Consider the following 21,100-nt stretch of genomic DNA (forward strand, 5'->3'; position numbering starts at 1 on the left):
TTCATTGAAACTTGTTTTCACAGTCAGTTGCTACATTTGATCAGCTTAATGACACTTCAAAGCAAAGGATTTGTGAAAAAATTCAACGTTGGGATCAGAGTCTACCTCGTAGACGCATGCAGACAATGAAGCGCATAGATATTGCTATAAAAGATAAAGCAAGCACTGAGGTTCCCAATGATGTGGGGGAAGAAGGATCAGATGGGCACAGCCATATATTAAACTTTGATGAAACCAATCAGGACAATGACAACACAGTTGAGTCCATTTTTTTGCATATATTAATTTTTTAGACATTTTAACATTAAATAATATTTATATTTATTATAATTGTATACTAATTTCTCATTTTTATTGATATGCATAGCCTAATCAACAAAATTCCCCAAATTCAAGCCACCAACCATTGCGACGCTCACCTAGATTTCAAGGTTTTCAAGGGGTTACTGGGCCAGTAAGTTTTTAATCCATATAACCTATTCCACCGAAAATATTAATATATAAATTGTTATGTTTTACCATAATGATGGGATGAGAAATGGATGTTCTGTATTATATATCCTTATCTTTGATTTTTTTTTATTATGTGCGTGTGTGTTATTTCTTATTTATGGTGCAGGTGTTCCCTTTGGAACCATCACAATCAATGAAAACCCCTTGTAGAAGCCTTAAGAAGAATGGAAATGAAATGGTTCAAATGCTACAACCATCTTCATGTCCAATGTCACAATGCAAGGTAAGACTATATTTATTTATACTCTTATAATTTTATCATATTTTTACATTTAATTCTTTTTGATTCACATACTTATATCTATGTATAATCTAATGTTCAGAGTAATGAATATACATCTCCTAAAACACCTTTGCACATGTATGATGGTGGACATGATACTCAGCAAAAATCACATTCTCCTCAACCATTGCGGCATTCACCTAGACTTCAAGATAAATTAGGAGAGGTAAGTTATATACTACATATCTTAGCTCATAATAACATTGACGTATTTTTTTATGACTAGTTAATGCATTTTCTTTTCATATTCCTTACATGTTCACCATATTCTCATTATATCTATATAGATTTTGATATTTATTGATAGCTAGTCAATGAAATGTCTTTTCATATTCGTTACATGGTCAGCATATTTTCATTATATCTATGTGGATTTTGATATTTATTGATAATGTTTTAATTTCCACAAAAAACAAAAAAGATAAATGTTGATGCTATGGTTAAAAGGACCAAAATCACGCCAAAGGACTTGAAAGCACGTGGGTTCAAGTCACGCAAACAATACATAGAGCATATATGCTCAACTAGCATTGCTCTCACTAAACCCACTAGGTTTGCTACTTTGAAGGCTAAACATTCCAGCAAGTTTAAATGACTTAGGCTACAATAATATAACTTTAGCCATTGTTTTATCTATAAAGGGGCTACAAGGACAGTTTCAATATATGCAATCTCTGTATTTTTTAGACTTTTTAATACATCATTTTTTTTTCCAAAAATTGTTTCCAGGTGCAGAGTATGTCTTTAAAATGCCAACATCTAATTTTAGTTACAACTTTAATGTACTAAAAAAAACCATTAATAAAATAATGAAAATTATCTCTGCGTTATTGTTATTTTCTCCTTGCATTTAATAGAACTACTTCAACCAAAAGAAGAAACAAAAAACAAAACCTAAAGTTTAGAGGATCATTAGTTGTGGGTTTGTTATCGAGGTAGGATTCTCCTTAAAACAAATAGTATCAATATCCCAAGGTTATAATGCGAGTTTTGTTCCAAAAATATCTCTTATCTTGGCCATAAAAACAAACAATATCAATGTCCAAGGTTATAACGGAAGTTTTGTTCCAAATAATCTTAATCTTAGCATCATTACATCATCGTTACAAATAAATTCAATTATTTAGAATTCATAATATTTGATAACACTGAAACTATGCCCTAACTCACTTATAAATAATGATTAATTACGTTAAATATTAATTCTTTCCAAAAACTAAAATATAAGAATTACAATTAAAAGATGTTGTTATTAGTTGAGATATAGTTCCTACTTTAAATTTATTTTTAAATAATAAAGTGAAGGTATAAAAGTTATAATTTTTTTATAAAAAGTTTATTTAGAAATTTTGTAAATTATTTATTTTTAATTAATAAAATATTTTTATAGAAAGTTTATTTAATTTTTTGTAAATTATATTTAAGCCATGGGTTGGAAAAAATATAATAATTACTTTTTAATTAATATAAAAATTAATATTTAAAATATTAATATTTAACAAATCTTATTTTATTATAAAACTAAACAAGTTTTTTTTGTTATTAAAATTATGGATATGATTATGTATATTATATATATGGATAAGTATTATGAAAGTAAGAGGTTTCTTAAAATTATTTTTCACTTTATTCAAAGTCACTTTTTGCTCAAGCTAAAATGACATAATATTTAATGAAAAGTTTTGTCGTGATAAAGAAATATGAGGAAGAATAAAACTAAGATATTATAATGATGAGATGAACTCGAATTTCTAAAATCAAAAGTCATTCCTTGTCTTAATTAGTGTGAAGAACTCGAATTTTACAAGAAAATTCTTCCAAGAGAATAAATGATGATTTAATCACAAAAGTTAATTCCACTTTAGAATAGAATACCAAAATCAAGGAAAGAGGGAAGAACCCTACAAGTGTATAACCCTTATAAGCCCCACAGACTCGTCGGAGTCCCTCCCTAGGCCCTAAGAAAAAGAGATAATTATAACCTGTGGAGAGAGTAATGAATGATGCTCTAATGGAGATGATGGTGAAGAACCACCCCATCATGGTAGTTTGGATAAATCCCATACCATGGTTACCTCATCAAGAAGTAATATAAGTTCTAGTAAGAAATAGTCAAAACAAGCAGAAGGGCTCACCGACATGAAAGTAAATATTATTGTAGTCCTCGATTGGGTAGCACTATGTCTAGTAGAAATTCAAAGAATAGTAGAATAATTAACTATATAGGAGCCAACCATTTTTGAAGAACAATTATTACTATGCATAATACTCATTATGATAAGGCTAGTATGAAGTTACAAATTGAGAAGGTGCATATTAGGAACAAGAAGGTGACAAAGAAATGAAAGTCGAAAGTAGATGTCTTAGGAGTTGGACCTACTAGACTTCTTAAATTACATATGGCTAAAAGGGACACGCTTACACATTTTGACATAGAGCAAGAAATTGAGAACATGTGATTAAAGAGGAAGATCAATGAACTTGAAGAAGCTCTCAGCCATAGACCTTCATTTATGCACCCTTTATCTATCCCAAACCTAGAACTTGTACCAACAGTCACGCTTAATACACTAAATAGAATTATGAATGCAATAAAACCATTGAATGGAATTAGGACTTAAGTCGTAGACAATATCAATATGTGACTAATAGTTACTGAACACGCATGGGAGCTATTTCTAAATTTAAGAAAGCTCTCTCAAAGATTTCTTCTTTTACAAATTATTTGCTAAAGGACTTGGAACATGATTAACACTTTGCTCATAGTGATTTAATGATATTTATTACTAGAATTTCTACCCTTAATGACTTTCAAAAAACCCAACAAGGGATTTCAACTGGGGAGCAAATAAAATAGATAAAGGCAAGATTATATGCTAGAATCAAAATGTTAAAGGATGCTATTTTTGAGTGTACAAAGATTAATGACTAACCAAGCAATAGTTTCTTTAAATGTATTAAAGTTGTTGAAGATATTCAAGGGTCAAGAATGATTACAGACTCCATGTTAGTTCCAAAAGATGTGCTACAAGAATTGGAAGTTATTAAGACATTATGGGGTAATGAGTTCGACAACTTAACAAATTCTTTGAAGGAAGAAATAAAAAAATGGTTAGTTACATATAATAATGAGAATGAAGACCAACTATCAGTCATCAATCAATTATGTTCAAATACAAAATAAACATATGAGCATACTTTTGCATTAGATGTAAGACACAACATAATCGTCCTTCCCATCGATTATATTAAAGAATGGCTTAGAAAATATTTAAATGAAATTGTTAATCCTGAATAACTTCCCCATTGGTTAGATTAACAAATATGCAAAGACTAATGTATACTCCAACATTTGATGCTATAAGGGATAGATAATTCATTAAGTCGGTCATCCTTCTGCAATTTTGTGAGTGTTCTATATTTTATTTGAAGCAATTCCCATTTAATTCTCCCTAGTCTTAAATCATCCAACTTTGTAAAGTTTGTTATACATTTGTAATTATGTCTGCATTCCTTTTGCTTTCTTCTAGCTTAATATATACCATTTATTGTTCCTCAAGAGTCCCATTCGAGTTCCATTCTAGTCCCTTAAGGATGAATGCATTCAATTTACATTTAAGTATTAGGAATTTTGTAGAGTACTTTACACACTTTCTCTATTTGAACTTAAAGTTTGTAATATCTTTTTGACTCTTATAGAGAGCTATTTCCAAGAGCGCATGGAATTTGTGGTTTCGTATACTTTTAATTAAGCATTGAAATCTCATGAATGTTCTCCTATGATTGTTTATGATATTGAATGAAATCATTTTAGAGCTCTTTAAAATATTTGGACCATTTCTTTATTTTTTGTCTATGTATTTGTTTCAAATGTGTCTCCCTCATGATATGTGAATGGATATGTGCCATGGAATGACTTAATTAGATAGTATTTACTTCTTTTTGTTTTTATTTATTTTCTTTAAAATCACATGGTCCACTCAAAGGTGAATATGTTGAATGTTTAATTCCACATTTTTGAGTTAATCAGAAAATGTGAGTGTGTGAAAGAGGAGTATCACCTCTATAAAAACACCATAGAATATATAAAAGTCCCTAGGATGTTGACTTTTATCGTTGACGGGAAACGAGATCAACAACATTGTGTCTTTTGATATGAGGCTTATAGGTATTCTTCAAACAAGTTTTCATAATTTTGTGAAAGAGCCAAATCCTAGTGAGTTGCCCAATAAGTCTATGATCAACAAGGGCCAAGATTTTGTATCTTCACATGGTAGGATATAGCATGGCTTCTAGAATTTTCTCAATTCTCTTCAAAAATATGTTTAGTTGATATTTGGAAATCTTAGTGTAGGTAGTAACCATGGTTTCAAAAGCTAGACCTTTAGCATCGAGAATGGATTGCAACCCTACTTTGAAGGGGGTATCCATTACACTTAGAAGAAAGTTTTTCAATTGGCATTAAGGTTTCTCAAAGCACCCATAAATAATTACTATGTATTAACTTTTCTTAATGTGCAATTTCTTTATTTTTTGTCTATGTATTTGTTTCAAATGTGTCTCCCTCATGATATGTGAATGGATATGTGCCATGGAATGACTTAATTAGATAGTATTTACTTCTTTTTGTTTTTATTTATTTTCTTTAAAATCACATGGTCCACTCAAAGGTGAATATGTTGAATGTTTAATTCCACATTTTTGAGTTAATCAGAAAATGTGAGTGTGTGAAAGAGGAGTATCACCTCTATAAAAACACCATAGAATATATAAAAGTCCCTAGGATGTTGACTTTTATCGTTGACGGGAAACGAGATCAACAACATTGTGTCTTTTGATATGAGGCTTATAGGTATTCTTCAAACAAGTTTTCATAATTTTGTGAAAGAGCCAAATCCTAGTGAGTTGCCCAATAAGTCTATGATCAACAAGGGCCAAGATTTTGAATCTTCACATGGTAGGATATAGCATGGCTTCTAGAATTTTCTCAATTCTCTTCACAAATATGTTTAGTTGATATTTGAAAATCTTAGTGTAGGTAGTAACCATGGTTTCAAAAGCTAGACCTTTAGCATCGAGAATGGATTGCAACCCCCTTTGAAGGGGGTATCCATTACACTTAGAATAAAGTTTTTCAATTGGCATTAAGGTTTCTCAAAGCACCCATAAATAATTACTATGTATTAACTTTTCTTAATGTGCAATTTGATTGAGGATCAATAATTGATTTTGGCCCATTTTTGGATCAGTATTAACACATCCACATTGCTTCTATAAATGTTAAACTTATAAGAAGGGTAACACATGTAAATTGAATTAACTATGTATCATTTAGTATTAGTGGTATACTTTATGGGTGTCTTTTAAGCTATGGTTACTATTTATACATGTAGATTCTTTTTAAACCCATGTTTATCAAGTATTAAAATGGATTGAATTTCTTTAATACACATAGATCCTTCTTAAATCCATATCTATTAAATATTGAGAGGGATCAAGTTTATTAGTGTATCTTTTTTTTAAAATAAGTTTAAACATATATAGTTTGAATTTTGTTTTTGGTATTCATCACCGTAATTTGGATATATAATTTTTTGATCAAATTGCATCTTTTTCATTACTGAAATTGTATTTTTGAATGCATAAAGGGATTCAATATCCTCAAAAACCCTATTGCACTTGGATTATGCAATATCAACAATTAATATTTAAATTTCTAACAATTCTTATAATTTTTTAGTTAGATTTTGGGAAAAAATGGTTGGAAAAACGTAGCTAAAACAAGTCTGAATTGTAACATGTTTAGACCACACTTTTTTTATCATTCAATATGCTGAAATAAATGCTAAACAAAATTTACACCTTAATAAATTTGATCCCTCTATAGATGCGGGTTTAAGATGGATTTACATTGATTTAATTTTATTAGGTACTATCACTTACATGTAGGTGATGCATGTTCAAGATGGATTTACATTGATTTAATCTTTTTAGTTATTATCACTTACATGTAAGTGAGTGATAACATCTATGTCATAATAGGTTGTGAAATACCTCATTACTCTTTAAGGAATAATATTCAATATTATTTTATTATAATAATAGATTATATGTAAATCAATTAGGTTTATATAGGGTGGTTTATATTGATTTATATGTAAATCAATTAGGTTTAAAATTGCATTTTCTTGCAAAGAGCTCCTTTTCCTCAGACTTAAGGAAACAATTTAACGACCCAAGACTAAGATGTGGGCATATACGGAAGATGTGGGCATATACGGAAACTGGGCATACACGGAAGATGTGCGCATATACGGAAACTGGGCATATACGGAAGATGTAGGCATATACGGAAACTGGGCATATACGGAAGATGTGCGCATATACGGAAGATGTGGGCATATACGGAAACTGGGCATATACGGAAGATGTGCGCATATACGGAAACTGGGCATATACGGAAGATGTGCGCATATACGGAAGATGTGGGCATATACGGAAACTGCACATATACGGAAGATGTGCGCATATACGGAAGATGTGGGCATATACGGAAACTGGGCATATACGGAAGATGTGCGCATATACGGAAGATGTGGGCATATACGGAAACTGGGCATATACGGAAGATGTGCGCATATACGGAAGATGTGCGCATATACGGAAACTGTGCATATACGGAAGATGTGCGCATATACGGAAGATGTAGGCATATACGAAAGATGTGTGCATATACGGAAACTGGGCATATACGGAAGATGTGCGCATATGCCCAAACTGGGCATATACGGAAGATGTGCGCATATACGGAAACTGGGCATATACGGAAGATGTGCGCGTATACGGAAGATGTGCGCATATACGGAAACTGGGCATATACGGAAGATGTGTGCATATACGGAAACTGGGCATATACGGAAGATGTGCGCATATACGGAAACTGGGCATATATGGAAGATGTGCGCATATACGGAAGATGTGGGCATATACGGAAACTGCGCATATACGGAAGATGTGCGCATATACGGAAACTGGGCATATACGGAAGATGTGCGCATATACGGAAGATGTGTGCATATACGGAAACTGGGCATATACGGAAGATGTGTGCATATACGGAAGATGTGCGCATATACAGAAACTGGGCATATACGGAAGATGTGGGCATATACGGAAGATGTGTGCATATACGGAAACTGGGCATATACGGAAGATGTGCGCATATACGGAAACTGGGCATATACGGAAACTGGGCATATACGGAAGATGTGCGCATATACGGAAACTGGGCATATACGGAAGATGTGGGCATATACGGAAACTGGGCATATATGGAAACTGGGCATATACGGAAGATGTGTGCATATACGGAAACTGGGCATATACGGAAGATGTGCGCATATACGGAAACTGGGCATATACGGAAGATGTGCGCATATACGGAAGATGTGCGCATATACGGAAACTGGGCATATACGGAAGATGTGCGCATATACGGAAGATGTAGGCATATACGGAAACTCGGCATATACGGAAGATGTGCGCATATACGGAAGATGTGCGCATATACAGAAACTGGGCATATACGAAAGATGTGCGCATATACGGAAGATGTAGGCATATACGGAAGATGTGTGCATATACGGAAACTGGACATATACGGAAGATGTGCGCATATGCCCAAACTGGGCATATACGGAAGATGTGCGCATATACGGAAACTGAGCATATACGGAAGATGTGCGCATATACGAAAGATGTAGGCATATACGGAAACTGGGCATATACGGAAGATGTGCGCATATACGGAAGATGTGGGCATATACGGAAACTGGGCATATACGGAAGATGTGCGCATATACGGAAACTGGGCATATACGGAAGATGTGCGCATATACGGAAGATGTAGGCATATACGGAAACTGGGCATATACGGAAGATGTGCGCATATACAGAAGATGTGGGCATATACGGAAACTGGGCATATACGGAAGATGTGGGCATATACGGAAACTGGGCATATACGGAAGATGTGCGTATATACGGAAACTGGACATATACGGAAGATGTGCGTATATGCCCAAACTGGGCATATACGGAAGATGTGCGCATATACGGAAACTGGGCATATACGGAAGATGTGCGCATATACGAAAGATGTAGGCATATACAGAAACTGGGCATATACGGAAGATGTGCGCATATACGGAAGATGTGGGCATATACGGAAACTGGGCATATACGGAAGATGTGTGCATATACGGAAACTGGGCATATACGGAAGATGTGCGCATATACGGAAACTGGGCATATACGGAAGATGTGCGCATATACGGAAGATGTGGGCATATACGGAAACTGCGCATATACGGAAGATGTGCGTATATACGGAAGATGTAGGCATATACGGAAACTGGGCATATACAGAAGATGTGCGCATATACGGAAGATGTAGGCATATACAGAAACTGGGCATATACGGAAGATGTGCGCATATACGGAAACTGGGCATATACGGAAGATGTGCGCGTATACGGAAGATGTGCGCATATACGGAAACTGGGCATATACGGAAGATGTGTGCATATACGGAAGATGTGTGCATATACGGAAGATGTAGGCATATACGGAAACTGGGCATATACGGAAGATGTGCGCGTATACGGAAGATGTGCGCATATACGGACACTGGGCATATACGGAAGATGTGCGCATATACGGAGGATGTGCGCATATACGGAAACTGGCATATACGGAAGATGTGTGCATATACGGAAACTGGGCATATACGGAAGATGTACGCATATACGGAAGATGTAGGCATATACGGAAACTGGGCATATACGGAAGATGTGCGCATATACGGAAGATGTGTGCATATACGGAAACTGGGCATATACGGAAGATGTGCGCATATGCCCAAACTGGGCAGATACGGAAGATGTGCGCATATACGGAAGATGTGGGCATATACGGAAACTGGGCATATACGGAAGATGTGCGCATATACGGAAACTAGGCATATACGGAATATGTGTGCGTATACGGAAGATGTGCGCATATACGGAAGATGTGCGCATATACGGAAACTGGGCATATACGGAAGATGTGTGCATATACGGAAACTAGGCATATACGGAAGATGTATGCATATACGGAAACTGGGCATATACGGAAGATGTGCGCATATACGGAAGATGTGGGCATATACGGTAACTGCGCATATACGGAAACTGGGCATATACGGAAGATGTGCGCATATACGGAAGATGTGTGCATATACGGAAACTGGGCATATACGGAAGATGTGCGCATATACGGAAACTGGGCATATACGGAAGATGTGCGCATATACGGAAACTGGGCATATACGGAAGATGTGCGCATATAAGATGTGCGCATATACGGAAGATGTGCGCATATACGGAAACTGAGCATATACGGAAGATGTGGGCATATACGGAAACTGGGCATATATGGAAACTGGGCATATACGGAAGATGTGTGCATATACGGAAGATGTGCGCATATACGGAAACTGGGCATATACGGAAGATGTGCGCATATACGGAAACTGGGCATATACGGAAGATGTGCGCATATACGAAAGATGTAGGCATATACGGAAACTGGGCATATACGGAAGATGTGCGCATATACGGAAACTGTGCATATACGGAAGATGTGTGCATATACGGAAACTGGACATATACGGAAGATGTGCGCATATACGGAAACTGGGCATATACGGAAGATGTGCGCATATACAGAAGATGTGTGCATATACGGAAACTGGGCATATACGGAAGATGTGCGCATATACGGTAACTGGGCATATACGGAAGATGTGCGCATATACGGAAGATGTGGGCATATACGGAAACTGGGCATATACGGAAGATGTGCGCATATACGGAAGATGTGCGCATATACGGAAACTGGGCATATACGGAAGATGTGCGCATATACGGAAACTGGGCATATACGGAAGATGTAGGCATATACGGAAACTGGGCATATACAGAAGATGTGCGCATATACGGAAGATGTGCACATATACGGAAACTGTGCATATACGGAAAATGTGTGCATATACGGAAACTGGGCATATACGGAAGATGTGCGCATATACGGAACTGGGCATATACAGAAGATGTGCGCATATACGGAAACTGGGCATATACGGAAGATGTGCGCATATACGGAATATGTGTGCATATACGGAAACTGGGCATATACGGAAGATGTGCGCATATACGGAAACTGGGCATATACGGAAGATGTAGGCATATACGGAAACTGGGCATATACGGAAGATGTGCGCATATACGGAAGATGTGGGCATATATGGAAACTGGGCATATACGGAAGATGTGTGCATATACGGAAACTGGGCATATACGGAAGATGTGCGCATATGCCCGAACTGGGCATATACGGAAGATGTGCGCATATACGGAAGATGTGGGCATATACGGAAACTGGGCATATACGGAAGATGTGCGCATATACGGTAACTGGGCATATACGGAAGATGTGCGCATATACGGTAACTGGGCATATACGGAAGATGTGCGCATATACGGAAGATGGGCGTATACGGAAGATACATGCATATATATGAGGTTAAATAAATAAATCGGATTTAGGATAAATATGTACTCACCCCGTACTTATTTGTACTAAAGGTTGAATCCATTGGGATAATATTATTGTGAGAGTATTTCAGCATCATTGAACACATCCACTTTTTTTGTATGCCTATGATAAAAGGGATATTTTCAATAAGGTCATTGAACACATGCGCATATCTTCCGTAATCCTATGAGTTTCGAAGTGAAACTCGAATTTGGTATATTTCCAAAACGTTTGACACACTACCAACCTTCTTTTCTGAAGATTCGATAGATTTCAGTGGTCATCGTCATCATCATATATATAATTTTTCATGGTTTAAATTGCATTTTAGAATGTATAAATGGATTCAACTCTTTGAAAATACTTTTGAGCACTAGGATTACATAGATTATAGTCTCTGTAATTTGTTGTCTGCTATATCTTTTGTTGATATTTCTAATAACGTTACAGCATCATCAACACCTTCAAACTATTCCAACCTTCTGATGCCAAGAAATTCCTGGTGGTGGGTGTTCACATTATTGGATTTACATATTGGTAATTAGTTGATATGTAAAATTGGATACGTGTACAAAGTATTTTTTTTTTTTTTATCTTTGTGAACCTCATCTCCTTGGTGACTCCTCATGGCAGTTTTTTCCAAAGTCTGAACTTTCTTATTCTAGAACTGGTTTTAATATAAATGTAATTATAATTATGTACCAAATTTAAGCATGTTGTATTTTCTTTCCAAGGTATGGAAGTATCAACTACTGGAATTTTTCTCATATTTCACTTCTATCTGTTGAATGATGTCTAGTATTTGTCTATTTTGGAAAAGAGAGTGGCTATTGAGAGATGTTTTCATTGATAGGAGAAGGTTGAAAATGACCTGCATAGGGATCATAGAAGCGTTTAAATATGGAAATAATTGTGCTTTTTCCAAATCCGTTATGACCAACAGGTGTTATTGTCTTGCCAGCATGAATAGAAAGGTAAAAATATTGAAAGACAATTTGTTTTCGAGATGGATATCTAAACCAAATATTATGTAGTTCAATGTGCCCCTCTACTTGTAATAAAGTCTCGCTTTCAGGAAGATTGTGATTTATATCTTGATTTTGTTCTATCATGATTAGAATGCTATATGCAGTTGTGATTAACTAAGTGCAAGTGTAATCACATCACACAAAATGCAATACGTTTTTTCATTTTTTCCTTTTAATTAAAATTAAATAGCAAACTATAGGATTGTAATGTTGAATTTACATGTTATACACATTTTTTTTGTAAGCATTTCAAGATGGTGTACAATTACACTGTCTAGATTTGTCCCCATTGTCCCCATCCTAGGATGAGATGATTTCCTTATCTCATAATGTCACAGTTTGGGCCTTGAAGTTGAAATAGGCAAACAAAGCATGGGTTTGTTAGCAAATCAATAATGAAATGACACATTATACATGGTATCCAGGGTTTGTTAACAAATCAATAATGAAAAGACATGTTACCCATTATTTGTAGATGGATAGGTGGTCTCATTTAGATTGAGGTCTTATCTAAGGATCTATCCATATGTATGAAGTGTTTGAATCAATTCATCAATCTTGTCTCCATGAATCTATAAATTGTGCTCTCTTAATATTTCCCAAAAATAGATCTCGAATGGTCCACCCATCTGGAAATTTTGCTCTCTTAATATTTCCCAAAAATAGATCTCGAATGGTCCACCCATCTGGAAATTGTGCTCTCTTAATATTTCCCAAAAATAGATCTCGAATGGTCCACCCATCTAGAAATTGTGCTCTTTTGATATTTCCCACAGAGATGGTCCACTCATCTACAAATGGTAATTTGGAATGGAAAATTGTTTATTTGCCATTGGTGATAAGGTTTTATCTTCCAATATTACTTAATATAATGATAATTTCAAAATCTAATATGAAAATTATTAAATTTGGTTCAAATGATAATTTTAATGCAATACTTACCAATTATTTAATTTTTTTAATATGTAATGAGAGTGAATCCAATTCAATATGAAATGTTCTTCATCAAAAAATGATAAAATAATAAATTTACAATTTGCATTGAAGATGGATTTTCAATGAAGTATGAATTATTTCACACAGAATAATTTTCAAAGGAAGTTAAAAATTTATTTATTTATAATAATAATAAAATAATATTAAAAATAAAAATAAAATGATGGCGTAAGTTGTCCATTTTTAAATTTTTCTTCTATTTTAAATTTCTTTTGTATTATGGGATATGATTCATGTTAGAAATTGTTTCAGATAAATTTGATAACTTTGTAATGTAAAAGGGTAAAGAATGGAGATGTAGAATGTAGAAGATATTTCTAATGATAAAATGGTAATTATATGTTTTATTTTTCAAAATTTTGTTTGCATTGATTTTTTTTTTATTTATTTTTTGATATATTGATCTTTTATATATCACGATTCTTCGAATTTATGCCTAACTAAGTTTCCTTTGCAACATCTAGTGCAATTGCTAGTTATAATTAAATTTTCATTTTTCAAAGGTTACACAACTTTATATGGGAAAATGCAAAATCCATAACATTTCTTATTGGAATATTCACAAAAATGAATATTTGACTCAAGCAATGAAGACATTAGAAATTGCATTTTTCATTAAATAAATATGATATAATTTTAATATATTGAGAAAAAGTTTTTAAATTTTATTTCTAAAAATTATTGAAATATTCATAAAAATGAATATTTAATTTAAGCAATAAATACATTAGAAGTTACATTTTTTTAAAATAAATATGATATAACTATGATACAGTGAAATGAAATAATTACATGTCATTCAACATTTCATTAATATTTTCCGAAATTTTTAAAACTTTTTATTAATAAGATTCATTATTAATATTAAATAGTTCTCTTTACCTCCCATCATCTTCAGGACCAAAAAAGACTTATGTAATATTAATAATAATACTTATTATTAAAAAGCTTTTTAGTAATTCCAAAAAGATTAATGAAATACTAAGTGATACTTATTATTCAATTATATTTTTATAAATGGAATTATAAAACTTTTCTAGATACATTATAGTTATGATCATATTTAGCTCCGGGAACCGGGTATTTTAATCTCTTTACTCTTAAAGTCAAATATGTCTTTACTGTTAAAGTCAAATGGGTATTTTAATCTCTTTACTCTTAAAGTCAAATATGTCTTTACTGTTAAAGTCAAATATTCGTTTTTGTTTTTGTTAGTATTTTAATGAGAAATGTTTTAGATTTCTCATTTTAACTTATAATGTTATATATAAAGAAAAAAACAAATCTTATTTTCAAAATTTCAAATAAATAAGAGAATAATCAACTCATAATCAAAAGTTTGAAAAAGAATATTGAATATTTTTATTTCCTTATTAAATAAACTTTCTCCAAAAATCAATGAAGGTCCGTCCCAAAATACAATTATTAAAATTGGAGTCATTTGTGGATGTTTCGATATAACATAAGTTTTCGAACCATCGAAAAGCTCAAACTATTGTATTTGTTTTATTAATTGTATTGTTTTCAATGGTTGGTTTAATTAATTGTTTTCAATTGTTTAATGGTTGGTTTAATTGATATTTGTTTTCAATACATTTGTAATTCACTATAATACTTTATTATTTTAATTCTAAAACGTTATCTAATTAAACATTAGTTAGAAAATCAAAAGAGGGATTCATTTGGAATAATGGGGAAGTCTATAATACATATTTTCCAACCATTGAAAAGCTCAAATAATTATTTTGAAGGATGGTTTAATTGATATTACAAGGTTAGTTGAAGCACTTAACTTATAAACTTGATAATTTGTAACTAATAAAAACAAAATCCGTTACAACTATTCATCAAAAAGTAATGTAACATTGATAGAATATAACATCGCATCCACATAAGGATTTAAAATTCAATGGAGATGTTGTCATAAACACAAATATAAATTTATGTATTTTTTATTCAAAATAGGTCCAACTATACATGTTTCTTTTTTACAAAATAGAACTTCATTTCCAACATAAATAATGGAATCTCATGCCCATCAATGACATAATGGAAAAACAACATCATGATCGATCTACCGTATGGGTCTCTAAGTCACCCTCGTCCCATGAGGCACTCCCAGGTGGATTTCCAAATTGATGTCTCTGCAAAAAATTACAATAATCAATTAGTTGTAAAAATTGAAAGGCATATAATCAATTTCATTAATTCATGATGATATTTTGATCAAATACTCATTCTCACCGTGAGGATTTGAGGCAATGGAGAAGACAACCCTTCCTGGGTAGATGGCGGAGCACTTGGTGACGGATATAGGCATGGTTCAGGGGCGCTGGATAAAGGCATGGTGGATGTGAAATAGGGAAAAGGTAGTGGGTGCGGGTGACGATACACCCCCACTGGTTGTACAATAGTGGGAATCACTGTAGGCCGGGGGATTAACCTAGGGGGGGAATTGGAATGTTAAGGGTGGACGATTGAAAAAATGAGAATGGTGGATGATTGAAGGGTAGGGGTGAGCATTGGGAAGGTATTACAGAGGTGGTTATAGGCATGGAAGAATTTGTGGAGGAAAGAGGTGGTGGGTGTGGGCGATGATACATCTTAATTGGTTCAACAATAGGGGGGAGCACCCTTGGGGAGGATATTGGGGTGTTAATCGCTGAAGCAGTGTTCCCAATGCTAGATCTTTTTTCGGTAGCATGTTCATCGAATAAACGAATTCGACAACTTGGAATGTTGTGAGATGTGGGTCCCTCAGCTGTAACAATAAAAATAGTTCGTATAGTCATGCAAATGTGTTGAACATGATAATATATCGCATTTAACGTAAAACAATGCATAGCATGACATTTCCATACCAATATTGGGTATAATAGAATCTTGAATTATCTCAGGCGCGTGGTCCATATTTCCTTGTTTTTGAGAAGATGACTCCAATTGTTCATCCATTCTTTTTTTCCTTGCATGAACTCGTCCAACCCTTTCAAATTGTAGTATATTTGTCCCTGACTTTGACTTGCGACCACATCGCCTCTTTTTATTTACTGGACTCAAGAAACTATGTTTTCTCTTGGTAGTGATCTTGGATGGAGTTATAGTATTGAAAAACATTTTGTTGTATTCTTGACATGCTTTGTCTACCAAGTTGTTCAATGCATATGCCTGTTCCAAATTTGTAGGTATTATGGATCTCAATTTCTCAAGAGTTGATGAGTTAACACGTTTCATCTCATCATGTTCAGAGAATGCACTATCTTGTCGTACATTGGTCGATTCAACATTGTATGAGAAATTCTCTAAATTATCAATGCTTGTTTCATTATGATAATTCAGATTGGGAGGAGAATCAAAGCATGGAAAATGCTCTATTTGGATTTCTGGGACCAATATAGGTGTTTCATTCAAATCAAATAAAATTCTAGGCCTTTCTGTCGTGGGATCAGTGACACCAGGAGCTACATTTTCACCCAAAATAGTGTTACTCACTAACATCTCAACTTTCAATACATGTTTACAGATATTTCCATTTAGGGCCCAATTGCAATTGCAGAAGTGTAGATTAGAACCCTTATATATGACATTGTACCAAATGTCACGAGTATCCTTATTTTGGCTACGAACCCAGTAGTCATTACTCTTTTCATCAGGCACACAATCTTCATTTGGGATTTTCTTAGCTCTACACTTGGATGAATTCAGTTGTTCCTGTATTTTTCTGGGTCGTACAAAACCAGCTTCTTTTAAACGGTGCATATGATTGTAAAATAATACAACCTTTGTCAACAAAACATAGATTAACCAATCAACCCTTCTGTGGCATGCATTGTTCTTCTCACATAGGTACCTTTCCTTGATATACCGATGGTAAGATTCAATGGCGTTGTTCGTATCTTGATTTGAATGTGGAAAATTTCTGTATGCTTTTGCCCACATATCTGTAGAAAGAAATTTATTAGTTATATATTAATAAGTATACATATGACATGAAAAATAGAGTCATTATAACCACCAATAAGAAGCTTACATATTTTGTTGTTGGACAGCCAAGTATTTCTAAAATATTCCAAAAAAAAAATTTGTTCACTGAATTCTTCAAATAAACTTTCAACTTTCTTTCGCACAGATTCATCATCTTTACACATGTGCATGATTTCACCTAATCCACGAAAAATGCGTATTTGGTTTTCCCTCCCTTTGACCTTGTTTCCAACATTTTTCAACCATGCACGCGAACATGCCACACACATAATAATACTTTGCACTTGATCGTAGACCTGCAATAACATAATTTTTAGTGAGATTATACATTAACAATATTTTTTATGCCTCTTGTAAAAATAATAAACACATCACCTCAATGCTTCAATTTCAGCAGTAGCATCATCCGTGATGAAGGCAAGAACATGCCAATCTGGTCGCTCTTTGTTTCCAATTGCAAGTAAGGCCAACATCCATTTAGAAAGATCAGCTATAGTGTTGCGTGATGATATCACCCAAGCTATTGGAACCCCATTGTGATGTTCGTCGAAAACCATTAAGGTGTAAAGTTGATACTGCATTACAAAAAATATACATAATTACATTTATATAAGATACATGCATTAATATGAGGTTAAATAAATGAATCGGATTTAGGATAAATATGTACTCACCCCGTACTTATTTGTACTAAAGGTTGAATCCATTGAGATAATATTATTGTGAGAGTATTTCAGCATCATTGAACACATCCACTTTGTTTGTATGCCTATGATAAAAGGGATATTTTCAACAAGATCTTGTTTTTGGTAGAAGAAAAAACTCTCTGGGTTTTCCTTGTACCAGCACTCCACACTCTTTGGATCACTTTGATCTTTAACATACTCTAGCCTTATGATATCATTGTAAATGTTACTTATATCTTTTTTTGTCATGTAGGTATCTTGAAGTATCCCTGTGTATAACTCACCGGATCCATCCTTCACATCAGAGATGAACTTGTCCCATATCATTGTAGCATTAAAACCTCTTTTAACGAAATGTTGGACTGTAGATCGCATATGCCAACTTAAATGTGGTGCATAATTGAATCTCATGGACCTTCCGATTGCATCTGTCCCATGACAAATAACATTGGATTCATCAATATGTCTACATGCAGTATATATTATTACAGCATCATCTAGTCTCATCACAAGTCGTCGCACAAAGAAGTGACATTGGCAACCAACTTTAATACTTTCATGTCGATTGCGGGTTGTCTTTGGATCTGATGATGCACTCCTAATTCTCCTTGTCGACTGTGGACCATATGAACACCAATAACTGTACGTAAAAAAATTACTGCAAATTAGATATAATATTTATGCATATTGAAAAAATTACACATATCTTGAAAAAGCATATAGAGACTCACACACTGTACTCCAAGAATGTTGAGTAATTGGTGACTTTGATATCCTCTATTTTTTTACTTCGGTGATTCTTAAGAAGAAATTGGGTGGGTGCACTTTCATTTGATTCCTCTCCACTTATGAAATCATCAAGTCGACAATATGGAATAACTGCAACTTGGTCCCCCTCAATCTCTGTCCATGCTAAGTCTTCTGCTGAAAATTGTATCATATCTTCCGGGTCTTCAACTTCCAACTCGTTAATCCTCCCCCACTTATTCATTCTTAAAATACCTATACAAATTGCATTGAAAATAATTTAGCTTGAGTAAATAATATGGTCTTGATCAATGCATAGCGTACTAAGCATGGAAGTCTCATTTTTTAGTAAATATTTTATACTTTTCACGTAAACCACTTTGGGATTAAGTAATATTCAGGGGATCTTAGATGACATTGTACGATAACTAAGATCATAAGAAATTGGGTCATTAATAAGCTTAAATATCTCTGACAAATTTAGACTAACCCATGCATGACATATGAATTCTTTCTGGAGGTGGGGCCACCATGTTATTGTCGAGGGGCGACTTGTGATGAGTCGCTGCGCTGGAATTGGTCAAAGGGAACTGCCTAACACTGACACATATGATGGTGCGTTAATGGGTCCCTTCAAATAGGGATGAAAGGGAGAGACATAAAACCTGTCCCCAACAAACCCCCAATATCAAGAGTAATAAGATTGAAGATTACCAATGCTAGGGAATTCCAAGGTTAATAACAAATGAACAAAACAAGGCTCTGATACTGGGGTTGACCTTGGGGTACATATTGAGGCTGGGGTTGACCTTGAGGAATGTATTGTACCACAGGTATATACTGTCCTTGAGGTTGCCCCCCAGACGCAATTTGTGTCCTCACCCCGAATTCTACGGGATGTCCTCAACAATTCGGCCACGGAAACAATCTCAGGAGACTGGCCCCGAAGTCTACGGGACTGTCTCGATAATTCCGCCACAGTTAAAGACTTTTAACTACTGCACACGTAAACAAAGTAAAATCTCAAAGCAAACTGCCTAAAGTCTCTAAAGAACCAAACAAATTTGAAGCACACGCCTAAAGAATCTAGGGCATCAAACCAAGCACAAACAGTAGCCTTCCGGACCGAAAGCGCTAGTTGGAGATGAAACCCAACATCGTCGGATTCAGTACAGAAGTGGCGGGTGGAACAGTTACCCCGGCAACCTGCTTAATGAATAGATCGGCACAAGTTCCTCCACTTTAACCGTCTCGAGTGAAGTGAACCCCCCGGAAAATCCAAGTGAGTCTATCCGATGTCTGCTCCAGGTACAGTGGGATCTTCCCTCCACCGTCACCTCGGTAGAATCCTAAAGATTATGGTCACTAAGGTTACCAACAGCAACAAGTATACCTGGGGGAACAATCTACACTCCGACAGCACGCAAGGGCAGAGTATCAAGCTCAATCCCCTTGCCGGCTCCTTGACAATAATCCAAGGTTTACCGACAAGTGACCCCTGGCTCCTCGACAATGGTTAATCCGAGGTTTACCGTTTGTAATACATGCGTGTCTGGCGTCGTTCCCAATGAGGGAGGATTGATCCCCTCACTTGTTCGGACACGAGCTCGTGCTTCTCCTTTAAGAGGAGCTTTCCCAGAGTATAAATGAAACAGCTGGATTTAATCTATCACAAGATAAGCTACTTGTTTGGTTTTGTTGTCTTGGAGAGTTTATTACTCTCCTACTCCAAGACACTAGCCTGATCTATATTGGTGTTTCAGAGCCCTAGTAAATAAAAAGTTACTAAGTTGATTTTACTTTAAGCGTTAATTTTATGGCTTTCTTAAGACAAAAGGTAGTGGAGATGAAACTGGTGGTGTGTAGACTCGACTCTCAACCACTACAAATATGCACCTAAGATGATTTACACTACTTTTCTTTTTCAATGAATCTCCTAGCTAAGAGAGTTGGAAGAATGCAAATTTTATAGAAAACAACTTTCTTAACAAAGACAATCAAAGAAACAATTTTCTTTATCTTTTCAAAACATGCAACTCATGACCACTAATTATTCACGAAATTTCCTTTTTCTTCAAAAGACTACAAATACTACCAAAGCAAACTTTGTTTCCAAAAGAATTTTTGTATTTTTCCTATATTAATCAAGCATGTAAAACTATTTATCAAAAATCAAATTTAACAAATCTAAGGCAATCAAATCAAAATCACTCAAAATTAAAACTAAA

The 21,100-nt window shown here is 34.5% G+C and overlaps 1 protein-coding gene across 1 annotated transcript; it reads left to right on the forward strand.

The window, feature by feature from the left end:
• The first annotated feature begins 116 nt into the window (after positions 1-116).
• LOC149262188 (uncharacterized) lies at positions 117-18,387 on the forward strand. Its single transcript, XM_089375598.1, has 5 exons — positions 117-257; positions 368-454; positions 620-736; positions 837-962; positions 18,379-18,387. The coding sequence occupies exons 1-5, from the start codon at positions 117-119 to the stop codon at positions 18,385-18,387; spliced, it is 480 nt and encodes a 159-aa protein (XP_089231724.1).
• Positions 18,388-21,100: the final 2,713 nt, after the last annotated feature.

This window comes from Pinus tabuliformis, chromosome 6 (genome assembly GCF_031772625.1).
Source record: "Pinus tabuliformis cultivar Carrire ecotype Pingquan chromosome 6, CPIR1, whole genome shotgun sequence".
Lineage (NCBI taxonomy): Eukaryota > Viridiplantae > Streptophyta > Pinopsida > Pinales > Pinaceae > Pinus > Pinus tabuliformis.

Excerpts from the sequence above, each read along its gene's own strand:
- LOC149262188 (XM_089375598.1), top strand. The coding sequence starts at position 117 with ATGCAGACAATGAAGCGCATAGATATTGCTATAAAAGATAAAGCAAGC. Across the intron at positions 258-367 it reads ATCAGGACAATGACAACACA|CCTAATCAACAAAATTCCCC; the intron begins GTTGAGTCCATT and ends TGATATGCATAG. Across the intron at positions 455-619 it reads TTCAAGGGGTTACTGGGCCA|GTGTTCCCTTTGGAACCATC; the intron begins GTAAGTTTTTAA and ends TTTATGGTGCAG.